Source organism: Rhineura floridana, chromosome 4, assembly GCF_030035675.1.
Source record: "Rhineura floridana isolate rRhiFlo1 chromosome 4, rRhiFlo1.hap2, whole genome shotgun sequence".
Lineage (NCBI taxonomy): Eukaryota > Metazoa > Chordata > Lepidosauria > Squamata > Rhineuridae > Rhineura > Rhineura floridana.
The window spans coordinates 187,736,933-187,758,012 of record NC_084483.1 but is presented as its reverse complement, the minus strand read 5'-3'; the positions used below and the strand labels follow the sequence as shown (position 1 = coordinate 187,758,012).

At 44.0% G+C, this 21,080-nt stretch overlaps 2 protein-coding genes across 5 annotated transcripts in view; one reads left to right on the top strand and one right to left on the bottom strand.

Moving 5' to 3' along the window:
- The window catches only part of LOC133383919 (two pore calcium channel protein 1-like), a 49,170-nt gene extending 37,369 nt beyond the window's left edge, over nt 1-11,801 (top strand). For both annotated transcript variants that reach the window (XM_061625549.1, XM_061625548.1), the window contains exons 12-19: nt 1,610-1,674; nt 2,320-2,407; nt 2,733-2,802; nt 3,206-3,425; nt 4,397-4,487; nt 7,067-7,180; nt 8,842-8,966; nt 11,229-11,801. In XM_061625549.1, coding sequence (XP_061481533.1) covers nt 1,610-1,674; nt 2,320-2,407; nt 2,733-2,802; nt 3,206-3,425; nt 4,397-4,487; nt 7,067-7,180; nt 8,842-8,966; nt 11,229-11,374 — 919 coding nt within the window. In that variant the 3' untranslated portion in view covers nt 11,375-11,801. The remainder of the gene's footprint in view (nt 1-1,609; nt 1,675-2,319; nt 2,408-2,732; nt 2,803-3,205; nt 3,426-4,396; nt 4,488-7,066; nt 7,181-8,841; nt 8,967-11,228) is intronic.
- A 2,765-nt stretch (nt 11,802-14,566) lies between these two features.
- The window catches only part of BUB1 (BUB1 mitotic checkpoint serine/threonine kinase), a 47,579-nt gene continuing 41,065 nt past the window's right edge, over nt 14,567-21,080 (bottom strand). For all 3 annotated transcript variants that reach the window (XM_061625540.1, XM_061625538.1, XM_061625539.1), the window contains 5 exons: nt 19,908-20,069; nt 18,782-18,939; nt 18,497-18,674; nt 17,674-17,780; nt 14,567-14,917 (listed from right to left, as the gene is read on the bottom strand). In XM_061625540.1, coding sequence (XP_061481524.1) covers nt 14,722-14,917; nt 17,674-17,780; nt 18,497-18,674; nt 18,782-18,939; nt 19,908-20,069 — 801 coding nt within the window. In that variant the 3' untranslated portion in view covers nt 14,567-14,721. The remainder of the gene's footprint in view (nt 14,918-17,673; nt 17,781-18,496; nt 18,675-18,781; nt 18,940-19,907; nt 20,070-21,080) is intronic.

Sequence of the window (21,080 nt, the reverse complement as noted above, 5' to 3'; positions counted from 1 at the left end):
ACCCCTTATATACCCAACCAATCACTGCGCTCTGCAGGTGAGGGCCTCCTGCAGATACCATCTTATCAGGAGGTTCGTTCTGTACAATATAGGAAACGGACTTTTAGTGTGGCGGCACCTACCCTGTGGAATTCCCTCCCCTTCAATATTAGGCAGGCATCTCTGTTATCTTTTCAGCGCCTTTTGAAAACTTTCCTCTTCCAACAAGCCTTTTAAGTTGAGACCTATCCCAGTCTGCATCTGTGTTAGAATTGCTTTTAATATGTCTTTTAATATCTTTAACCCTTTTTTTAAAGATGTTTTTAAAGTTTTTTTTTTAATGTTTTTAACGTTGTTTTGTTTTAATGTATTTTAAGGTCTTTTTATGATGTTTTAAAGTGTTTTTAATGTTTCTGTTTGCTGCCCTGGGCTCCTGCTGGAAGGAAGGGCAGCGTATAAATAAAATAATAAATAAATAATAAATAAATAAAATAATTGGTCAGTGGCCTGCTTTGGATGGGGTCGTACTTCCTCTGAAAGAGTAGGTCTGTAGTCTAGGGGTGCTCCTAGATCCATCTTTGTCACTAGAGGCCCAGGTGACCTGAGTGGCTAGGAGTGCCTTTTACCAGCTTCTGCTGGTAAGACAGATGCAGCCGTTTCTGGGCTGGGATAGTCTGACCACTGTTGTCCATGCACTGGTAACCTCCAGGCTGGATTACTGTAATGTGCTCTATGTGGGGCTGTCCTTGAGGTTGGTCCAGAAGCTGGTGCAAAATGTGGTGCAGGACTGTACACTGGGTTTCACCAACATGTTACACCACTGCTGAAAGAATTGCACTAGCTTCCTATTAGCTGCCAGGCCACGTTCAAGATGCTGGTTTTGGTGTACAAAGCCCAACACAACTTGGTATCAGGATACCTGAAAGATCATCTTACCCTTATATACTCAATTGATCACTGTGCTCTGCAGGTGAGGGCCTCCTGCAGATACCTTCTTAATAGGAGGTCTGTTCCACACAACATAAGAAGTGGACCTTTAGTGTTGTGGCGCCTACCCTTTGAAATTCCCTCCCCTTAAATATTAAACAGGCACCATCTCTGTTATCTTTTTGGTGCCTACTGAAGACCTTCCTCTTTCAACAAGCCTTTTAAGTTGAGACCTTATCCCCATCTCTGTCTGTTTCGGAATTGCTTTTTAATATGTTTTTAAAGATTTTTTTCCCAAGGTGTTTTTAAGATGTTTTTAGTTCTTTGTCTCTTGTTTGCCACTTTGGGCTCCTTCTGGGAGGAAGGGCGGGATAGACATTTAATTTAAAATTAATAAATAATATTTATTTATTTATTTTATTTAATGTATATCCCACCCTTCCTCCCAGTAGGAGCCTAGGGCAGCAAATAATACATAACAGATGTGAGAGACTAGACAGCCATCCCCAACTTGGTGCCCTCCAGATGTTTAATACTACAACATCTATCATCCCCAGCCAACCAGCATAGACGTGCTGGCTGGAGTTGATGTAGCTGTAATCTGGAGGCTACCAGGTTGGGAAAGGCTGTTCTAGACTGTAATAGGCAGGTGCCTTAAGGAAAAGTTACACGACTTTAACATGCCTTCTTTCATCCTCTCTAGGTTTGATACTTCTATTATCATGGCTGCCCTGACAGCAACTGTACTCAACTCTACTCTTAAAACAGGTAAGCTCTCTGTGTTTGGATCTCTTCTGTGGAAAAGTATGCAGGAAGTGAGAGCAAAGCACTTGTCTGTTTCCAGTATGATGTCTCTTTGGAGCCTTGCTGAAGCAGGGAACAGATAAGGCAAAACTCTAAGTTTTTATTTGTGAAGCCTGCCTGGGATGCATTGGGATGCAATGCTAATCTATGGTAGTGCTAACCAAGCCTAGCCTCCCTCCCGGTTCACACGCTCATCTCCTCCAGTGCAGCTGCAAGGACGAGATTAGGAGCTTTTGCTTCCATTTTGGATCAGCCACCGCTGACCTCCACGCCACTCTGGTGAATGCTAATCTTAACTATGGCTTGTTGAAACAAGCCAGCATCACAAAACCCAGTTTTGTTTCAACAAACCATAATTTGTTTCTCTTTGGACAATGTTAACAAACCATGGTTGATTGGGAGCAGAAGGTCCCGGCCACACCAAGAGAAGGGTGGGGATACACATGAGCCTGAAGCTTACCACAGCTCATCAAGATAAGCCAGACTCATTCCCATTGTAATGACCTGTGACTCATGATGTGTCCAAGGCAGCATTAGGATAGGTTGGAGAGGTTTATTGATGATTAATATCGTGTGTGGTTCTCCCCACCCCACCCCCTTTTTTTTTAGTGACAGTGTACAACAGCCAACAAATTTTGGACATTGTGTTTATCCTGAGAGTTCTTCGGCTCATAAGAATTATCGACAGTATACAAAGGTAAAAACAAAACCTGGGGGGTTTTTTACCAACACTGCAGTAAAAGTAAACACAGATTGCAGCAAGGTAAGGTCAGGTTTAGTGTGAAGAGTCCAAGCAAATTAATTCCTGTTGCTAGGATGCACTTGAGTGAATAAGGGGGTGGGGGTAGCAGGATTCTAATAGCAAGAGGATGAGAGGGATCAGCTAGCTAAAGTGGTGCTACTTCTTGAAGAAACTGATGTTCTCTAGTGAGTTAAGATGCCTCCTTTTTTGTATTTGAATTGGGCGGTGATGACTGAAAGGCATTCCCCCCTTCAATTTCTCATACCCTGTTTCTTTCTAGGTTTCGGGTCATAATGAATATCCTAATAAACATTGTACCTACCATGCTGACCTTTGGTGGGCTGGCTCTGGTGAGCATCGCCTTTTGTATTCTTCATGCTGCTTTTTTCATAAACCTGCAAAAGCTTTGTGTTAGTTTGCCATTTAGCACATAGCACTAAACCATGGTTTAGTATTTTGTGGGTTGAGTCTAGATGAACCCAAATCAAGCATCAGGCTCGTGCACTCCCACTTCTCCTTCTCCTGCACTGCTGTTCTACATTAGGTTTGGGAAACCTTTGGCCCTCCAGATGTTGCTGAACTACAACTCCCATCATCCCTGGCCGTTGCCCATGCTTGCTAGGACTGATGAGAGTTTGCAGTTCAGGAATTTCTGGAGGGCCAGTGGTTCCCCACTCTTGTTCTACATTAACATGCAGTAAACATCTTCATCGTTGCTCACTGACAAGAGTCTGTCCTCATCTTTCCCATTAGGTGGTGTATTACATGTTTTCCATAGTTGGGATGGAAATCTTCCGCGGGAAGGTCCAGTTCTTTGCCGGCAACAGCACTGCGCAACATGCACTGTACTGCGGAAATCCTGCTCTGAAAGACACTATGTTCGCTCGAGCCAGATATTGCAAGAACAACTTCAATGACATTGCATCGTCTTTCATTGTCCTAATGGAATTAACTGTGGTCAACCAGTGGCATGATATCCTTTTGGAGGCAGACACTTTACATTATTTGCGTGCACGCACGCGCACACACACACACACACACACATATATAAGAGAGAGCATGGTTTGGAAAGGAGTATAGTTAGGGAGAGAAGCAAAATATTGACAGGAGCAAGCTAGTGTTTAACAAAAAAGCAGAATAGTGTCTGTATAGTTTGCCTCATAACTCCTATGAATGCTGGAAAGCTACTTTTTTAAAAAGACAAAAGCGAGAATCTGGGGATTATGGTTCATGGGGGGGAATGCCCCCTGGCCTCCAGTGGATGCCCGTGTGCGTGTGTGCTTGCTTCTGAGCAACTTCACCTCTTTTGAAAACAGTCTTCTGTTTTTAATGAAGCTGCTTTTGAAATGGCGGAGCAAGGCTTCATCAGAAGCCTGGGATACAGCATAGAGCAATGTTTTCACTGGAGGACCTCTGAAGCTATGCTTAGAGGGCAAGAGATTAATAAGAGGCACTGGTGCATGCTGTCATGCAGCTCTTTGGATCTAAGTAATCACTGACTATCCCGTGTCCCGAGACAATGTAGCTTGCCAAGTTCAAATGACTAGAAGCAGGGAGGTTGAACTCTGGCATTTGCTTCCGCAAGAGGTGGTGATGGCCACCAACTTGGACGGCTTTAAAAGAGGATTTGACAAATTCATGGAGAATAAGGCTGTCGATGGCTACTAGCCACAATGGCCATGTTCTACCTCCGCTGTTGGAGTATGTAGGCCTGGGAATGCTCGTTGGTAGAACACACAGGATGAGAGAGTGTTCTTGTGCTCCATTCCTGCTCGTGGGCTTCCCATGGGCAACTGGTTGGCCCCTGTGAGAACAGGATGCTGGACTAGATGGGCCACTGGCCTGATCCAGCAGGCCTCTCTTATGCCCTTAAATGAAGCCTCAATAGATAGATGGGTAATTATGCACAGTGGCAACTTCTTTGTGTTGTCCTTAACTTTGTACTCCTTGCCAGTGGATTTGCCCTCGTGACTCATGAGGCGGCGAAGCTGTACTTTATCGCTTTCCATATTGTTGTGGTTATTATGATTATTAAGTAAGTCCAGCACTCCTGTCCCTCCTCAAGAGGCATAAGAGGTTGAACGCTTGTAACATTGTGCATATGTCATTTTAACGCACCCTCTGCCTGAAGTAAAGAAGTCAGAATGACAGCATCCTGTGCTCCTAACTCATTTTTGATCAACGTGATGTCGGTTGGGGGCAAGGAAATGCTGTTGCTTCACATTAAGCCTGACCTTATGGGTTAATTCTACATAGAAGCCAGAGAGTCATGCAAGGGGAATTGCATCAAATTTTGGAGCCCTTGACCATCCTGTGTGCCCATCCCATGCTCTGGACAGGTGGTATGTTGTAGCTATCTAGAAGGAAATACCATGGTTTGTGTAGGAACCAGGGTAAAATGTTCTCATGGGTATATTTGGCAGGCAGAACCATATCTGATGCACTCAAGGGAGAGGATACAGTCTTTAAGCGATCTTAGGAATGTAGGAAACTGTCTTGTCCTGAATCAGGCCTTTGGTCCATCTAATTCTCAGTGGTGGCCCCCAAATTATGGAATGATTTTTGTGACGAGGTGCGCCTGGCGCCATCACTGTTATCTTTTCGGTCAAGACTTCCCTCTTCTCCCAGGCATTTTAGCATGTGTTTTTTTAATTGTTTTAAATTTTTTAAAGTGTGTTTTAAATTGTTTTTAAAAGATGTGTTTTAAACTTGTATTTTTGTTTTTAATGTTTTTAGTCACTGTAAACCGCCCAGAGAGCTTTGGCTATGTGGTGGTGTATTTATATATATATATATTTATATATCTATAAATACTATGTACACTGACCAGCAGGGTCTCTCCACTTGGTGCAGGCAAGGGTCTCTCCAAGCCCTACCTGGAGATGACAGGGATGTAACTTGGGACCTTCTGCATGCAAAGCAGATGCTCTACCACCAAGCTATGGCCCTTCCAAGAACTGGAAGGTGGACCCCAACTCCCATCAGCCCCATCTAGCATGGCTAATAGACAGGGGGGATGGGAGTACTGGTCCAACAGCATTTGGAGTGCCACAGGTTCCCCATTCCTGTCTCAGACCTTGAAGCAATAGACTTCCTTCCCAAACATCTTTGATCAATGGAGCCAACAAAAGTGGTATCCTGATTTGGCTAATCACGAGGGGAGGTCAAGAGCTGTACGGGCACTGAAGCATTGTACTCGGCTGCTAGGCACCTTATTCAGTAGGCTTTGTCCATAGGACCATAGAGATCGGTTTTATTATGTGCCACTTCAAATGATTTGTCTGTCTAGCTCAGTGTTAACTACTGTGAGTGGCTTTCAAGGGTCTCAGGCAGAGAAGGGTTTCCCCATCACTTATTATTTGATCTTTTTTAATTGGCGATGCTAGGAACTGAATATGGCGCCTTCTGCATGCAATTCATGTGCTCTACCACTAAGCTAAGCCCCCTCCCATACAAAATATCCCTGGGAATTGAAATTGGCACTATTGCTACTGGTGAGACTGTACTGGGCTACTAGAAGGCAAATCTGATGTATTGTAAGCAGGGAGTGTAGACCTCTGGGGTTGCGGGGGGTTGCAGACTCATTACTTTTTAGGGAGCAGGGTCCCAGCCAGGTCCCTGTGTAAGATCCAATCATCATGGGAGGGAAAGCATGTTGGCCACTGAGAAGAGAAGAGTCCTTTTCCTTTCATACTGATTGGAGCCAATCAGAGTGAAAGGAAACGAGTCAGCCACTGAGAAGACTCTTCTCAGTAGCTAACACACAGCCTCCTCTTTCATGCTGATTGGCTCCTAGGGACATCTGTTGTCTTGGAGAATGGACTCTTGAGAAGACAGGGAGAGCAAGGGAGATGAAAGGGTGTGGCTGTGATGGGGCATGGCGTGACTTCTGAATTTGCCGCTACACTACTGGTTGTAAGACCAGCTTCCTATGTACTTAACCCTGACTGTTGTTCTTAGTCAGAAATATCAACTCTTCCTTGGAGAGAAGCCCCATCTATTCCTTGTAAGTCATTCTGCTTGGGTATTAGGAACATGGGAAGTTGCCTTATATAGCAAGTCAGACCGTTGGTTCCTCTAATTCAGTGCAATCAACAGCCACTGGCTGTAGCTCTCCAGGATTTTGGAGGTGGGGCATTTGCAGTCCTATGTGGAGATGCAAGGGCTCGAACCTTGGACATTCTGCATGCAAAGCGTATGCTTGACTATGGAACCACAACTTTTCCCCTAAGGGGTAGATGGATTTAAGGTGCAATGTAAACATGTGGTCTCTTCTGTTCTAGATTTTAAAAAATCTGGGTTTGTGTTTTCATAGTCATGGATGTTTTTAAATGTTTGTTTTAATATGTTTTAAAGACGTTTTGGTTTTTAAGATGTTTTAGAGTGCTTTTAGTGTTTTTGTTTGTTTTTTGTTTGCAGTCCTGGGCTCCTTCTTGGAGGAAGGGTGGGTTATAAATTTAATAAATAAATACATAATGGCAGCTGTGTGTGCCAGGTGCATTGATCACACACCTTCATGCCAATTGCCATGTGAATAGTTTAGGTAGAGGAGGAAGCAATCGAAAGGATGTTTGTGAAATGCAATGTTCACATGTGTCAACTTTTGATTTTTAGCATATTTGTAGCATTTATTCTGGAAGCATTCTTTGTGGAGTATTCTCTTGAAAAGAGTGAAGTGGAAACTGCCATTGAGAAGAAAATCCAAGATCTTGGTGTAGGCATTCAGGAGTAAGTTAACCGAGAGCAAAAGTTTATCTCCCTTATGGTCCCGTGTACACAGCCCAGTGCCAATGATTGTTGGTGGGAAGCTTGCTGATTTGTGGAGCCGAGTAGTTGCTACTTGTGAAGACGGAAGCTTCAGTTATAACTTATGTAATCATTTGGCTGAAGTGTCTGTATTTACAATAGATGCTGTCCCCTCACCACTCGGTGGTGGTGGTCTCCTCCAGATGTTGCTGCACTACCATGTCCATTGGCCATGCTGGCAGAGGCTGATGGGAGCTGTAGTCCAACAAAGATGAGCGGGCGTCACATTTACCCCTAAATGTTTTCTCTCATGATCTGCACTAGTTAATAACAATTGTTTCCAACTGCTGTGGTTGCTTGGTCACATACAGGAATACCCCGCTGTACGGACCTTCACTTTACGGACACTCGCGAATACGGACTTAATTACAGTAGCACCATTCCCCTGTTTACATACGCTCGCTTCGCAAGAACAGACACTTAACGGCATGACGCCACCGCCCGATCAGCTTCCAACTACTGCACAAACTTGCGTACTCTGTTTATTTTAGTTATAAACGCGTTATTTACATCAGTTATGCCCGTATATGATGACTGCAGTGCAGTACATGCATCGATAAGTGAAAAAAGGCAGTGCTTCACTTTAAGTACATTTTGGGTTTACGTACTCGCTCTGGACCCATTGCGTACGTTAATGTGGGGTATTCCTGTAATTACCTCTTTAAACCTTTAAAAATTGGTGTAACAACCTTGTTGAAATTAATGTCAGCTTGTCGCTTTTTAAAATATATAAAATGCCTTCCTGAGGTGCATCTCAGAACATGCTGGATCCTTTTAGTGGGACAAACTTTGTCAGAAGTCAAAGACTTTGGCTGTATTTGTTTGTTTTTCAGTCTCATGGGAAATATATTGTCAACTAGGGGCTGTGTCCCTGCTCTGTTTACTCGCCAACCCCCCTCCCCCAAGACCTCACCTGTCCCCACATTAATTCCTTAGACCAGCCTTTCCCAACCAGTGTGCCTCCAGATGTTGTTGGACCACAACTCCCATCAGCCTCAGCCACCATTGCCAATGGTCAGGAGAGATGGGAATTGTGCTCCAACAACGTCTGGAGGCACACTGGTTGGGATAGGCTGCCTTAGACCATCCCTTTTCCACCTCATGTTGCCACAGCCAAGCAGGATAAAGAGCTGGCCTGACAGGAGGAGTAGCACAGGAAGGAGGCCAGAAGTGGTTGCTGTTGCCATCTTATCTGGGCCAACTCTTCATCCTAATAGGCAGTGGCGGATTACCAGGTTGGCTGGCCTCCGGTGTCCAGGGAGAAGGAAGGTGGCCAGCCTAGGGTTTTAGATCCTGGGTGCAGGGGCCCCAGGGCTGGCTGGCAGGCAGAGGAACCAGCGGAGCCAGAGATCTGCCAGTCTGTTCTGGTTGTTCCTGTGTTCCTTGCCTGGGCCGCTTATCCACTACCTCTTGTCATGCTGTAGTTCAGTGCCACCTATCTGTGGCCAGGTGAACTGCAGTGTCATGACATTTTGATGATCTGTATATACGAAATATTACTCTGCATAGCTTTACTGCACACTTTCTCACATGCTGACCAATGTGTTGCCTCATGGGCTTAATAGCTTTTGTTCTTTTTAAAGAGATGAGCTACTAGACGGTCAGCTAATAGACAACATGGAAACAAGTGAAAATGTGCTTGAAAGTGAAGAGGAGACAGCAGCAAAGAAGAAACCTAAAGGACTGATGTTTAAAATTGCTTCCAAAAGTGAGTGTGTTACCAAATTTGTTCTAAAAAGAAATTATTGCTGAATTTTCACATGGAACACAGTCTTCAGTTTGTTTTCTAAAAGGTGGGTGTACCACTTTTAAGTTGGTGATAAATACACTACTATGCTAAAATGTGGTGTAGTGGTTAAGAGTGTTGGACTAGGATCTGGGAGACCAGGGTTCAAATCCCCACACAACCATGAAGCTCAGTGGGTGACCTTGGGCCAGTCACTGCCTCTCATCCTCAGAGGAAGGCAATGGTAAACCACCTCTGAATATCGCTTACCATGAAAACTTTATTCATAGGGTCACCCATAAGTTGGGATCGACTTGAAGGCAGTCCATTTCCCACTGGCCTAAGCGTTAAGAGGATGGTACGGGAGAATAAAATAGGTGGCATTTTATTGGGGTAACTTCTGTGTATTTGTATTTTTTTAAAAAAATGTGTGGGTTGTATTCAACCAAGCCCTTCTCACAGTAGACTCATTGAAATCAATGAACCTGTTACTCATATCTGTTAACTTCAATGAGTCTACTCTGTGTAGGACTAACATTGAATACCACCCTACTTGCTGTGGTGTTCCACAAAAAAGGCTTCAAGTAGAATGGTAATGATAGTTGATTTCTTATAGTTGGGCTGGGGATCCTGTGGTCCTCCAGATGTTATTGGACTCCATCTGCCCCAGTCAATATGGCCCCAGTAGTTAGAGATGGAGGCTGTGGGGCTCCCAACATCATCATTGTACATTGTGGGTTTTTGAGGAGATACTTACCAAGACCTTGTGTGGATGCCCCAAATTGTTTCCCCTAGGGACGACTTGAAAATTGCTGATGACCTTGGTGGATCACTTAATGATTTTCTGCTTGTTGTAGCAATTGTTATGCGCTGTGCTAGATGCTGTATAGTTTTGAATTCTTTTATTGCTGCTTTTGTTTTTTATATTGTATTACAATTTGCATTCTATAGAATTCAAATTGTAATACAGTAACATATACTATAAAAAATAAAAGCAGCAATTAAAAAATACTATGAATATGTGGACATGCTGTGGACCACCTGAGTGAAGCTCACAGGCCACTGGTGGTCGATGGGCCAGTGTGGGAACCCCTGCGATAGTAGATACATGCAGGCTTACTGGTACCTGCATGCATCACATTGATAATAATAATAATAAAATTTTATTTGTTAGTTGCCCATCTGTCTGACTTAACAGACACTCTGGGCAACTTACACAATATAAAATACAATTTAAAACATATTCATACAACAGTCACCATATTAAACAACAATACATCTAAACCACCCGTTAGTAATACAACATAATAGCCTAACCCACCCCAGAAATCCCGTAGGCCTGCCTGAATAACAAGGTCTTTAAGGCTCGACGAAAAGCCATCAGGGAGGAGGCATGTCGAAGGTCAAAAGGAAGCAAGTTCCAGAGGGTGGGGGCCACAACCGAGAAGGCCCTCTCTCTGGTCCGCACCAGCCTAGCTGTTTTCACCGGTGGGACCGAGAGGTCTTGTGAGGCTGATCTTGTTTGGCAGCATATTTGGTGATAACCCCAGACCTAGAGATTATGGGTGGTATCCAGTGCTAGTCCTATTCAGAGTAGACCCATTGAAGTTAATAAACATTACTATCTTAGGTTCATTCCTCTAAGTAGGCCTTTATTGATGGCAACGCTATATTTTGAGGTGACTAATAAATACAAATAATTAATGAAAGGATTGGAAGAAGCTAGTCAGAACAGTGACTGAAAGAGCATTTTGGGTATTTTGAGCAGACAGGAAACTCCAGGCATGCTGAAAAAAGGATATAGAACTCTACAGACGTGGAACTTGTAGGTGTTTTTCTCTTTCTCTTCCATTCCCACCTCCAAATCTGCTCTGCGAGGATACTGAGACTTTATGTACATTGATAGTGCAGGGAGTGCAAGGTTTGGTGCTTTTTAGTAGTTCTGAAACTGCAACCAACCTTTTTGCCAGTCTTTTATTTGTGAAATGATAGGGCAGATCCAAGCAGCCGAGTCCTGTTTTTAGGTACTTACAAGGAATAGCTATGGTTGGGAGAGTCGTAAGCTGGTGCGGGAACAACCTCTGCTTGTGAGATACACCCTTTCGTAAGCTAACAATAACAGTATTCAGTTTCTACCACAACCCTGGTGTTGTCTCTTAATTAGTCTTCTCGGGGATCTTTCTTCAGTATCTGCCCATCTCTATCAATGGAGAAATTCAGACTGTTCAATTTTTTTGCCCTCAGGATACAGGACTGTGGATGCTTTACTCCAGCGTATGTTTGAAGCAGAGATACCTCCTGAAGAAGAAGGTCCTTCACTGGAACAGATCTTGAACTTTTCACCAGATGACACTTACTTGAAGAACCCTACCTTCGACAGTGCTGCCTAATATGGAAAATGCATGGAAATAACTAGAAAAGTTTTGGAAGCAATAGCCTCCTTTTGCAGACCTCTTTGCGGCTCATGAGCCACCCCCTTCAAAGCTGCCAGAGGCCCATCTACCACTTGCAGCTAAGAGGTATTGGTGCGCTGCAATCTCCTCCCTTCCAACGAATCAAGCATTGCATAGTGATTTTTTTTAAAATGTGTATAAATCATGAAAAGCACAGTATTTTTTATAAAGGGAAAAGCACATTGAAAGTGCCTAAAATACCTTACTCTCTCCAAAGATACTTAGCATGCTACTTAACACATAGCATTAAAACTTGTGTAAAATTCTAATAATAAACTCTGTAACCTGTTTTGTTACAGTGAAGCTTGTTTTGGATGCATGATCAGCCACTACGGGGTAAACCAATAAAAATTATAAAAGACAAGGCGGCTGCTTCTCCCCCTCTTTTGCCTCCCTGTCATCCTGACACTCTCCTTGGATACGATGAGCTCTGCAAGTAGAGGTCCAGGATCCCCTAGGATACACTGCATGATGCACACGGTCCTCATGCGAGAGTATTTTATGCCAACTGCATGTACTAACTGAGCCATCCTCCTGGTCAAGACTACCAGACAAGCTAAATGATTATCCAGCCTTTGGGTTATATCCATTTCAGTACAACTCTAAGTTCATCACACTTGTGGATTTCTTGTCTGTGCTATTGCCCAACGAGAACCATTGAAGAGTTCTGGAACAAGCCAGCTTCCCAGTCGGGTTCATGGTACCATCTTATCTCTGATTAACTTTCTGCAAGTGCAGAAAAGGCAACCAAAACTATCAGCAGCGGGACCAGCTCCCCTCTGAGGAAACATGATTTCAGGGACTGCTTTGTGGGGGAGAGTTATTAAAGAGATATTTAACACATACCCGGGGTGGGGATTGAGATGCTTGTGAAAGAGCAGAGCATCTAATGAAGCTGGATGGTAGATTGTGGCTAGACAAAGAGTTCTTCACTGAGTGTATGGCTAAAAATACAGAATTTACTTCCACAAGATGTGATGGCCACTTGCAAAATTTTCAGTGATTTTAAAAGGAGATCTGGCATGGAGGTGAAGGTGGAGGTGTGTAGCACCTTCATCAGGAGCAGGGTCCATCTGAAAACCAGCTGCTGAGGAAGAACAACTATTGCACTTATAGCCTTCCAGGAGGCTTCCTATGAGCAAACTGGACTTGGCATGTGAGGAAGTAGGACATGAGACTTCACAGGCTTTTGATCTAAGCCAGCAGGGGGATACAAAATCAAAACTGAATAGATACCTATGTCCTACATTATTTCTCACTGAAAAATAGATCCAATTTGGTCAGCTCAGACGGGTGGTTTTAACTTTCTGCAAGGTCATATTATACAGCCCTAACTTGTTACAAGAGTATTCCCGACAAGGGCCTCCAGCTAGCCTGGATTAAGACCCTTGTTTTGGGATGAAGATGCCATTCTCTTCCCCTTCCCCATCAGTTCTACATAGTGCTAGAAGTCTGAGGTGTGGGGGTTGCTGTCAGTCCCAGACCTAAACATTTTATTGCTGTATATAGCAGGGTGGGATATATTTACGGTGAACACGAAACAGAAACAATGTCTTTTCCTCTCCCCAAACAAGGAAGAATAGTTACAGCATGCAGTCCACCCTCCAGAGGAACACAAGGTATTGTGGGTTTGACCAAATAATTACCTCTCTTCCTCTTGCTGCCCCCCCCATTTCCCCATCTTTGACACCATTCCAACCATCTTAGCTCTCACATCCTTGTTGCATAATTCTGGATTTTTTAAAAAACAAAACATTTCTGTATAGGTAAGGTAGTCCTAAGCATATATAAACTATTTTGTTATTGGGAGTTGGCTCCATTTTTGTTTCCAACCTGAAAAGCACACAGGCAGCCAAGTTTGCTGTTGGAAGGAATGATTAACCACTCTTCACTTGCTTCAAAAAGAAATGTCTTCAAATAAAGGTGAAAGTCTAAAAACAAAACCCTTAGTTCCAGTTCATCACTATTAGCAGCAGACAGACTAATGTGAAACCCTTATCTCCCCTTTTCTCCATGGGGAGAGTTTAACCCACCCACCCCCACTTATGCTTACAAGCTTGCAAGGTAGGTTAAGCCTGAAAGAGTACAACTAGCCCAAAGTCACCCAGCAAAGTTTGGTAGCTGAACAAGAATTTGAACCTGGCTCATTCTAGTCTACTCTAATTCCTAACCACTTCTGTGGAAACAGAACTATGCATTTGTTTAAACAGAGCTTGGAAAAGTTACTTTTTTGAACTACAACTCCCATCAGCCCCAGCCAGCATGGCCACTGGATTGGGCTGATGGGAGATGAAGTTCAAAAAAGTAACTTTTCCAAGCTCTGAGTAAATTACTACTTTAGGAGAATCTTGTCTACTTCTGTTATTAGACACCTGCATATCAGAGGTGGTAGCACTCCTATTATAGATTCATGTAAAACAAGTCTGATGAAAGTTGATTTCTTACTGAGTTTGGACCACTAATGGCCTAGTGCTCCACTGCCTGCTACTCTACATTAGAATGCCAAGAAAATGCTGTTTTAAGCACTATTATAGTCTTATCCATAGGGAAAAAAATATTAGCACTGTTTCCATCAAGTAAAATTCAATTATGTCTGTGCATGAACAGACTCCCAATCACACAAAATCATTTCACCTTACCCACCCTGTCAAGTCCAAAAGATTGGGGGACACTAATGTCCATGCAACTTTACCTGCAAGCCATAGAAAATAGTTCATGGAATGAGTTTTTCAATCTAACACAGAGATTAAAATCTGAGCTCTACAGCAGACTGGCCCCTGCTATTGGCGTCCTCGTTTTAGCTTGTATCGTACTTGATCTCTCCTCCCAGGTCTTTAATCTATTCTTCTCTCCTGACACCTTAGAGCAGCCTTTCCCAACCAGTGTGCCTCCAGATGTTGTTGGACCACAACTCCCATCTTTCCTGGCCCTTGGCAATGCTGGCTGAGGCTGATGGGAGTTGTGGTCCAACAACATCTGGAGGCACACTGGTTGGGAAAGGCTGCCTTACAGGCAGTAGCTTGGAGACCATTTTCAGTCATTTCCCCAGTTTCACTCTCCCGCCTGCTTTCAAATCTGCTATACTTCCTCTCCCCCCCCCACACTACCTTATAATGGCATTGGCAGCTGTTATCAATCACAATCAAGAAGTTGTTTATTTGTAAAAAAACCACAAAATGCTAAACATTGCACCATCCTTAAACAGGAAACGGGGAGTATTTTTCTATCCAGACGTGTTGTGGCCACCTTTTCCCTTGCCCAAGATTAGTGGATGAGTCCAGGATTTACTTCCGAGAACGTTTATTTTCCACAAGCAACACCGCAAGCCTGTTACGGAGGGCTGTCACTTTATTGGCATAAGTTTTCAGAAATACGTCTCTCAGTCTTGCCTGCAAGGCTCCCAGTGAAGGGAGATGGTTGCAGTCTGGTACATTGAGCAAGGTGAAGAAGAAGTCAGTCCAAAGTTCTGCATTTGGGGTCCTGCAGGAATAAGAACAAGGATAAAGGCTCTACAGGCATGAAAACAAGAGGCCAATGTTGTTCTTAACTAAGAAAAGACGGCTAGTCACTGTATAAAAGGTCACCCATTTAACATGCAACCACCTCATTACCTAATGAAACCTGTGAAAAGGTAGCATCTTTGCTGAATTCCAACATTTAGCACTTCTCTCCTGCAACCAAGAAACTATTGTCTCCATTTGGAAGCAAAGGTGGCTCTTTTCCTGCACAGTTCAAAGTTATAGAGTACCTTATGAAGAGAAGCCTTCCTAGACCTGCTGTTACAAGGCTTTTAGGGTGACTGCTAAGACTCTCTTCAAGCAGACCTTTGAGAAGAGTAAAGCAGGCCAAGGAGACCAGTTTTACCTCAATATTAAAGTCTTGCTCTTCTTTGATGTCTTCAGTCCCTTCCAAGCCTCCAACCCCATCCATCAAATCTACAGGAGCAGATCCCAGCATATGCCACTATGATCTAGTTATTGCTAGACCGTGGAGGCATTTTGTTTGTGTGAATATGCGGAAGGTTTGTGGAAATACTAAAGGAGCAAGAGCACACCAAAGCAGGATTCCACATACATGGTCTATCAATGCATCCAAGACACACATTACACAAAGTACGTGGACTGGAAAGCACTAGCCAAGTCACGGTGAACATGCGCTTGAAAGAAAAGCAAAACCCCTTATTCACACTCGTTATTCTGACCAAGAGATGAGTCAGGAGAGAATTCCGCTCCTCAGTTAGAAGCTCCTCAACAGCCTTATCCCTCCCCACCAACCTGGGTAATTTTAAGTAAGCTTAAATGCGCCTGGACATGCATCCCCAATTGTAGTAATACACTGGGTTTCTTCCGTTAGGAACATTTAGGGTAAGGGTCACCCAACCTTTGGGGTTATGGGCATATTTGCAAACCAGAGAACTGTTGTGGACATCGCAACCAGCCATACACTCCAACCTATTCTTACTGACTACAACAGAAGGCTTCTTTTTGAAGCTTAATTTCAGGTGGGGGAGGGGCCCCTGCAGGGCCAGGGAAAATCTGTTTGGGCACATGGGTGCCAGCAGGCGCCTTCTTGGCAACCCCTGCTTTAGGGAGTTAGTGAAAATGTTTTATACGCCAGCAGGCCTTCAGAGTTTGGGAGGTGACACCACTGGTAGTTGCTTATTGCGGTCTTATCTGAACATTGATCGGCTGCCTTTCTGACTGCAGGCTCCCAAGGGTCAAACTACAAACCAACAAGCACAACAACAACAACAATAAAAACCACCAGCAAAAAACAGATCAGTAAAAAATGTGGCAGGGTAGCAATTAAGTCATCTCAAAGCCTGAGAAAAATCTTGCGGCATGGGGGTGTGTGCATTGGAGAAATCTCTAGGGCAGGGGGAATTCCATGACCTGGGTGTCACTACAGAAAAGGCAGCGTCCCAGGTTCAGTAAAACCAGATCCAAGAACACCACTAGACTGCCAGCTTGATTCTTCAGAGGAAGCCAACCCCATTCAAAACACTGAATCCCAAATCAGATTAACTACTGACCAACAGCACCAATGCCGTGCTTGAATTAAATCTTAATAAGATGGACCTGTGACAAAACCTTGCTGTATATCCTCACCTCCTGTTCAGCCTTCCAGATGTGCCCTTCTCCTGGAGACTCCATTCAACCCTGCCCTGGTTCTCCCACATTTCTTTTCAAACTCACACACTGCATTCTGTGGCATGCTTTGTCCTCATTGTGCTACCTTTCTTCCCCACACCCCTTAGGATGTTTAAGATTTGTTGTAATTCTGCAATACCACCATCTTACTTCACAGTGATCCCAGTTTGGTTCCTAACCTGACAACACTTACTACATGAATTATTGGAAGGAGTGGTATGTGTGAATGTTTTTAAACTGCTACTGTAGCTGTTAGCAGGCTTTTAAGGACTTATGGCTGAGTAATCTGGTGTTATTGTAAACTGCCTTGAGGTCTCTTTGCTCTGTAGCTGAACTGGCAACGCACAAATTAGGAACAACCCACCACCACCACTTATGTGAAAAGAGAATTAGGAATATCAGGTGTTGGTGTGGATTATTTACTTTCATAAACCCCAGTCGTGTAAACAGTTCAGAGAATACATGTTTGAGTGTATATCTAAGATATTGCAAATATAATTGCATCATGATTTTGTATTATCAAATGGTTTGGGTATTTAAATGTTTATACATATACATAAATACCCTTAAAAAACAAAAACACGCCATAACCCCAAAAGGTCATGGTACCAGATGACAACATAGCTTTCATCAAAAAACAAATTTTGTTCTGGAGCAAACTGAGGTCACAACTTTGGTGCCACAACCATCCCAGGAGGCTACCTCCACAATAGTGCACCTTCAGCTAGACTTACTAAATAGTGCTATATAGATCAGAGGTATTCAAACCACTGGTGTTCCTTGGAGGTTTAGCAAGAGTTCTTTAATACGAGTCAGTAATAGCAAACAAGCATCCTTGAAAGGCAGCATGTCCGCCACTATCAAACTTCCCTTGCAATGTTCAAGTGCTCATGAGTCTTAGGTGTATTCTAGGCGGTGGATTTCATTCACATGGATCAACAGTGATGTTCAACATGCCTTGCCGGTGCCCACTTTGAACAAAGTACAATTCCTAGAACATCCCCTAGAACAGGAGTTTTGCAGCAGGCCTGTGGACATGGAAAGGGTTACCCCAGACATTTTTGAAAAGGACTGTTCTTGACCAACCTCCTAAAAACAGCATCAGGCTTCCAGATCCCTTGTTCATTTTTCACTTTCATGTACGTGCCAAACAGCATGCAGTAGACTGTTGCAGCAATCCCAAAATAATCAGTCTAAAAAATAAGGACATATTGGAGAACGCTTCACAGTCACACAGGAATTAAACATTAGACAAACCTCAAAGTCTCAGGGGATCCTAAACTAACCCTTGCTTCTAAAGGGTCTAATCTTACGATTTGTTTTTCTTTCAGGTCTCACCCTGCGGCCCAGGAGCTTTTCTCCTCCATCCCATAGTTTAATCTTCACAACAGTCCTGTGAGGCAGATTAGACAGAGAGTTTGTGACTGGCCAGAGTCAGCAAGTGAACTTATGACTGAGCAGAAACTCGAAATTGGGTCTCTGGGCCAAATCCAGCACTCTGTAACCACCATGCTACACCACCTAGTATGATCGTCGAACATTCAACCCAAGAGAAGCAGCTCGTGACATTTTCAGTACTTCTGCATGGCACCTGCCTTCCAAGAACAGAAAGTCCTGATCGAAATACAGATCAGAGGACTACCAATAGTTTTTCCATACGAGCAAAGTCTGTCAGCAATGATTTGGGATATAGTAAGCTGCCTTACTTAGCCAGAGCACTGCTCCATCTAGGCCAGTTTTGTCCACACTGACTGGCAACAGCTCTCCAATATTTCAGACAGGGGACATTGTCAGCCCTACCTGGAGATTCCGCCATTTGAACCTAGAGCCTTCTGCATGGAAAGCAGTTGCTCTACCACTGAGATACCTGTTTCCCAGACTGCATATTTTTTAGACAAAACCGCCATACCTGGTAATTCCATGGCTTGTGTGTCATCATTTCAATACACTGAAATCCAGACGTTTCACTTTTTCCTGTGAATACAGTTCCTTCAGGAAACAGGGTCATGTCTATGCTTTGGCCAAAGTCAATGATGGTCAAGCCGTGGGACACGCTGTCCACGTCACACGTGTCGTCGTCCAAAAACCTTTTGTGTTTCAAAGAAGTGGAATTGTCACTACCATAAAAAGCAGTGCAACAAGCCAGATTAAAAATAAAAGGTAAAACAAACCCACAAGTGAGTGGAATACTTGCCTTTCACCAAAAATAAAGTTGTCGGGTTTAACATCGCCGTGAATTATCCCACAGCTGTGCAGCTCTTGTACCATGTGCAGAATCTTTATGGCAAAGTAGATAACCAGAGCTTGGGGCATCACCTTCTCCATCAGCTTTTTGTATATGTTTATGGTGTTCTGAGGTTATGAGAGTTGGGGGAGAAGACGCTTAGGCATAAATGTAGCCACAAATGTGGACAAATAGAAGCATAAGGCAGGGGTAGGGAATCTCAGGCCCAGGGGCCAAACGTGCCCTCCAGGCCTCTCTATTTGGCCCTCAGAATTCTCCCCAGGCCACCCCCCCTCTCACTGGCCCTGCTTTGCACTCAGAGAGTCATTGTCTCTTTGTTGTTCTTTGCCTGTCTGGAGCACATCCAACTCTCATGTCTCTTTCTTCCATCCAGACAAGCCAAAGAGTGGGTGGGTGTGTAGAAACTAGCCTACTGTACAAAGGTAAAATTTACATTCAATTCTCCACCCACTTTTGCCTCTCGCCCCACCCACGACTGGCATGCGGCCCTTGGAAAGATGCCTACAAGGAAATGCGGCCCTTGGGCAGAAAAAGGTTCCCCCAACCCTGGTGTAAGATGATGGCCCTACGGATGCTCACTAGGGAGTCAGCTGCAAGAGTAGAACCCACTGGAAAGTTTTCCTACATAAGCCCCATCAACATGGATGGAAACTGTGCATGAACATGGTAGCCCCAATATACATTTAGACCAGGGAAAAGGAGCCAAAGGTGACCCCCCCCCAGCCTCTGTGTGGCCCTTGGGACTCTCCCCATCACTGGCCCTACTTTGTACCCTCCAGGAACATTTTTGCCTGGCTAGAATATGCCCTTGAACTTCAATGGCGCTTCTTCCTTGGCTGGTTGCGGGACAGAGAGGGGTGTGCAAGTGTGTCTAGAAGCCAGCCCACTGTACTAAGGTAAAAGTCATTTTATTGCTCTGCCCACTTTGCCTCTGGCTTCACCCACCACTGGCATTGGTCCCCAGGTTGCCCAGAAGCCAATGCAGTCCTCAAGGTGGAAAAGCTTCCCAGACCCGATTTAAATCAGGACGGCCCATGGTAGCGCTGACATACACTTAAACCAGGACCACACTTACCAGTAACGTTCCATAACTGTAAAGCTCCCCAACTAAGATACTTCCATTGTGAAAAAAGTGAGCAGAATAGAAGCGGATGAAAAGATGACGAGCGCTTGGCTTAAGCCTTTCCGTCAGCTGAGCTGCTATGTAGAATTCCCAGGGGCTTGCTGGCTTCTGCACCTGCAAGGAAAAGGTACTTCTTACAAATAAATGCGCAAAAACTATGACAGTAACTACAGGTGAAGGAAGGGAATTATCCCAATAAAGATCTTGAAACCATTTTTTCTAAACAGATCTTGCACTTTTGGAATATTAGTCTAGGCTGACTCAATTATAACACGTTTCATTTTAAAAAATCATCAAAAAGGACAAAATCAGTACATCTTTGTGACCATCAGTGGGCCCCCCCGCCTCTGACCTGGCCAGAGAGAGAGAGGGAAGAGTAGTTGTGTACCACTTCAGCCAACTCAGATTTACAATGCTAACTGAACATACCCCTGTCCCTGGATGCACCTCTGTTTTACTACTTGGGAGCACACTTAAAAGAATAGATATCTAAGAATTAACATGATTTCTCATCTTGGGATCAGATAACTTTGTAGATGATTATGCAGTGATCACAAACCTCTGAGGGTGTATCAGGCCCATATTACACCTGTAGCATCAAAACTATACTTGCCCAGAATATGATCTACACTTCCAGCTGCTGTAATAGATTCCTTACCTGAGAACTTCTTCCTCGGTCTAACCAGGCAGATAGTGCAGCTATTAACACAGGATGGATTTCATCTGTCATTCAGGGGAGGACAAGTAAAAGCTAGCTCATGCTAATTTGGGGGTCAGCAGATACTGATAAAGGACAGAACATGGGACTTACAGTGATAAGCTCATTTTCTGCAGGAGACAGAGGGGACATTCGTCCATTGATCCCCTCCTCCAGTGCAGGAAAATAGACTGGAATACTGTGATAAGCTCATTTTCTATGGGTGGTGGTGGTGAAGGGGATCTATGGCTGAGTGGGAAGACCAACCCATCCACAGATCTCCTCCACTTGCAGAAAAAACATGACTTGCTGAGTCCATGTTCGGCACTTGCCCGAACGGTGGGGGTTGGTAAGGAGAATACAGATGGGCAGGATATGTAGAGAGAGATTTCATTACAGGACCTTCTGCCACAAGATGCAATGACCAC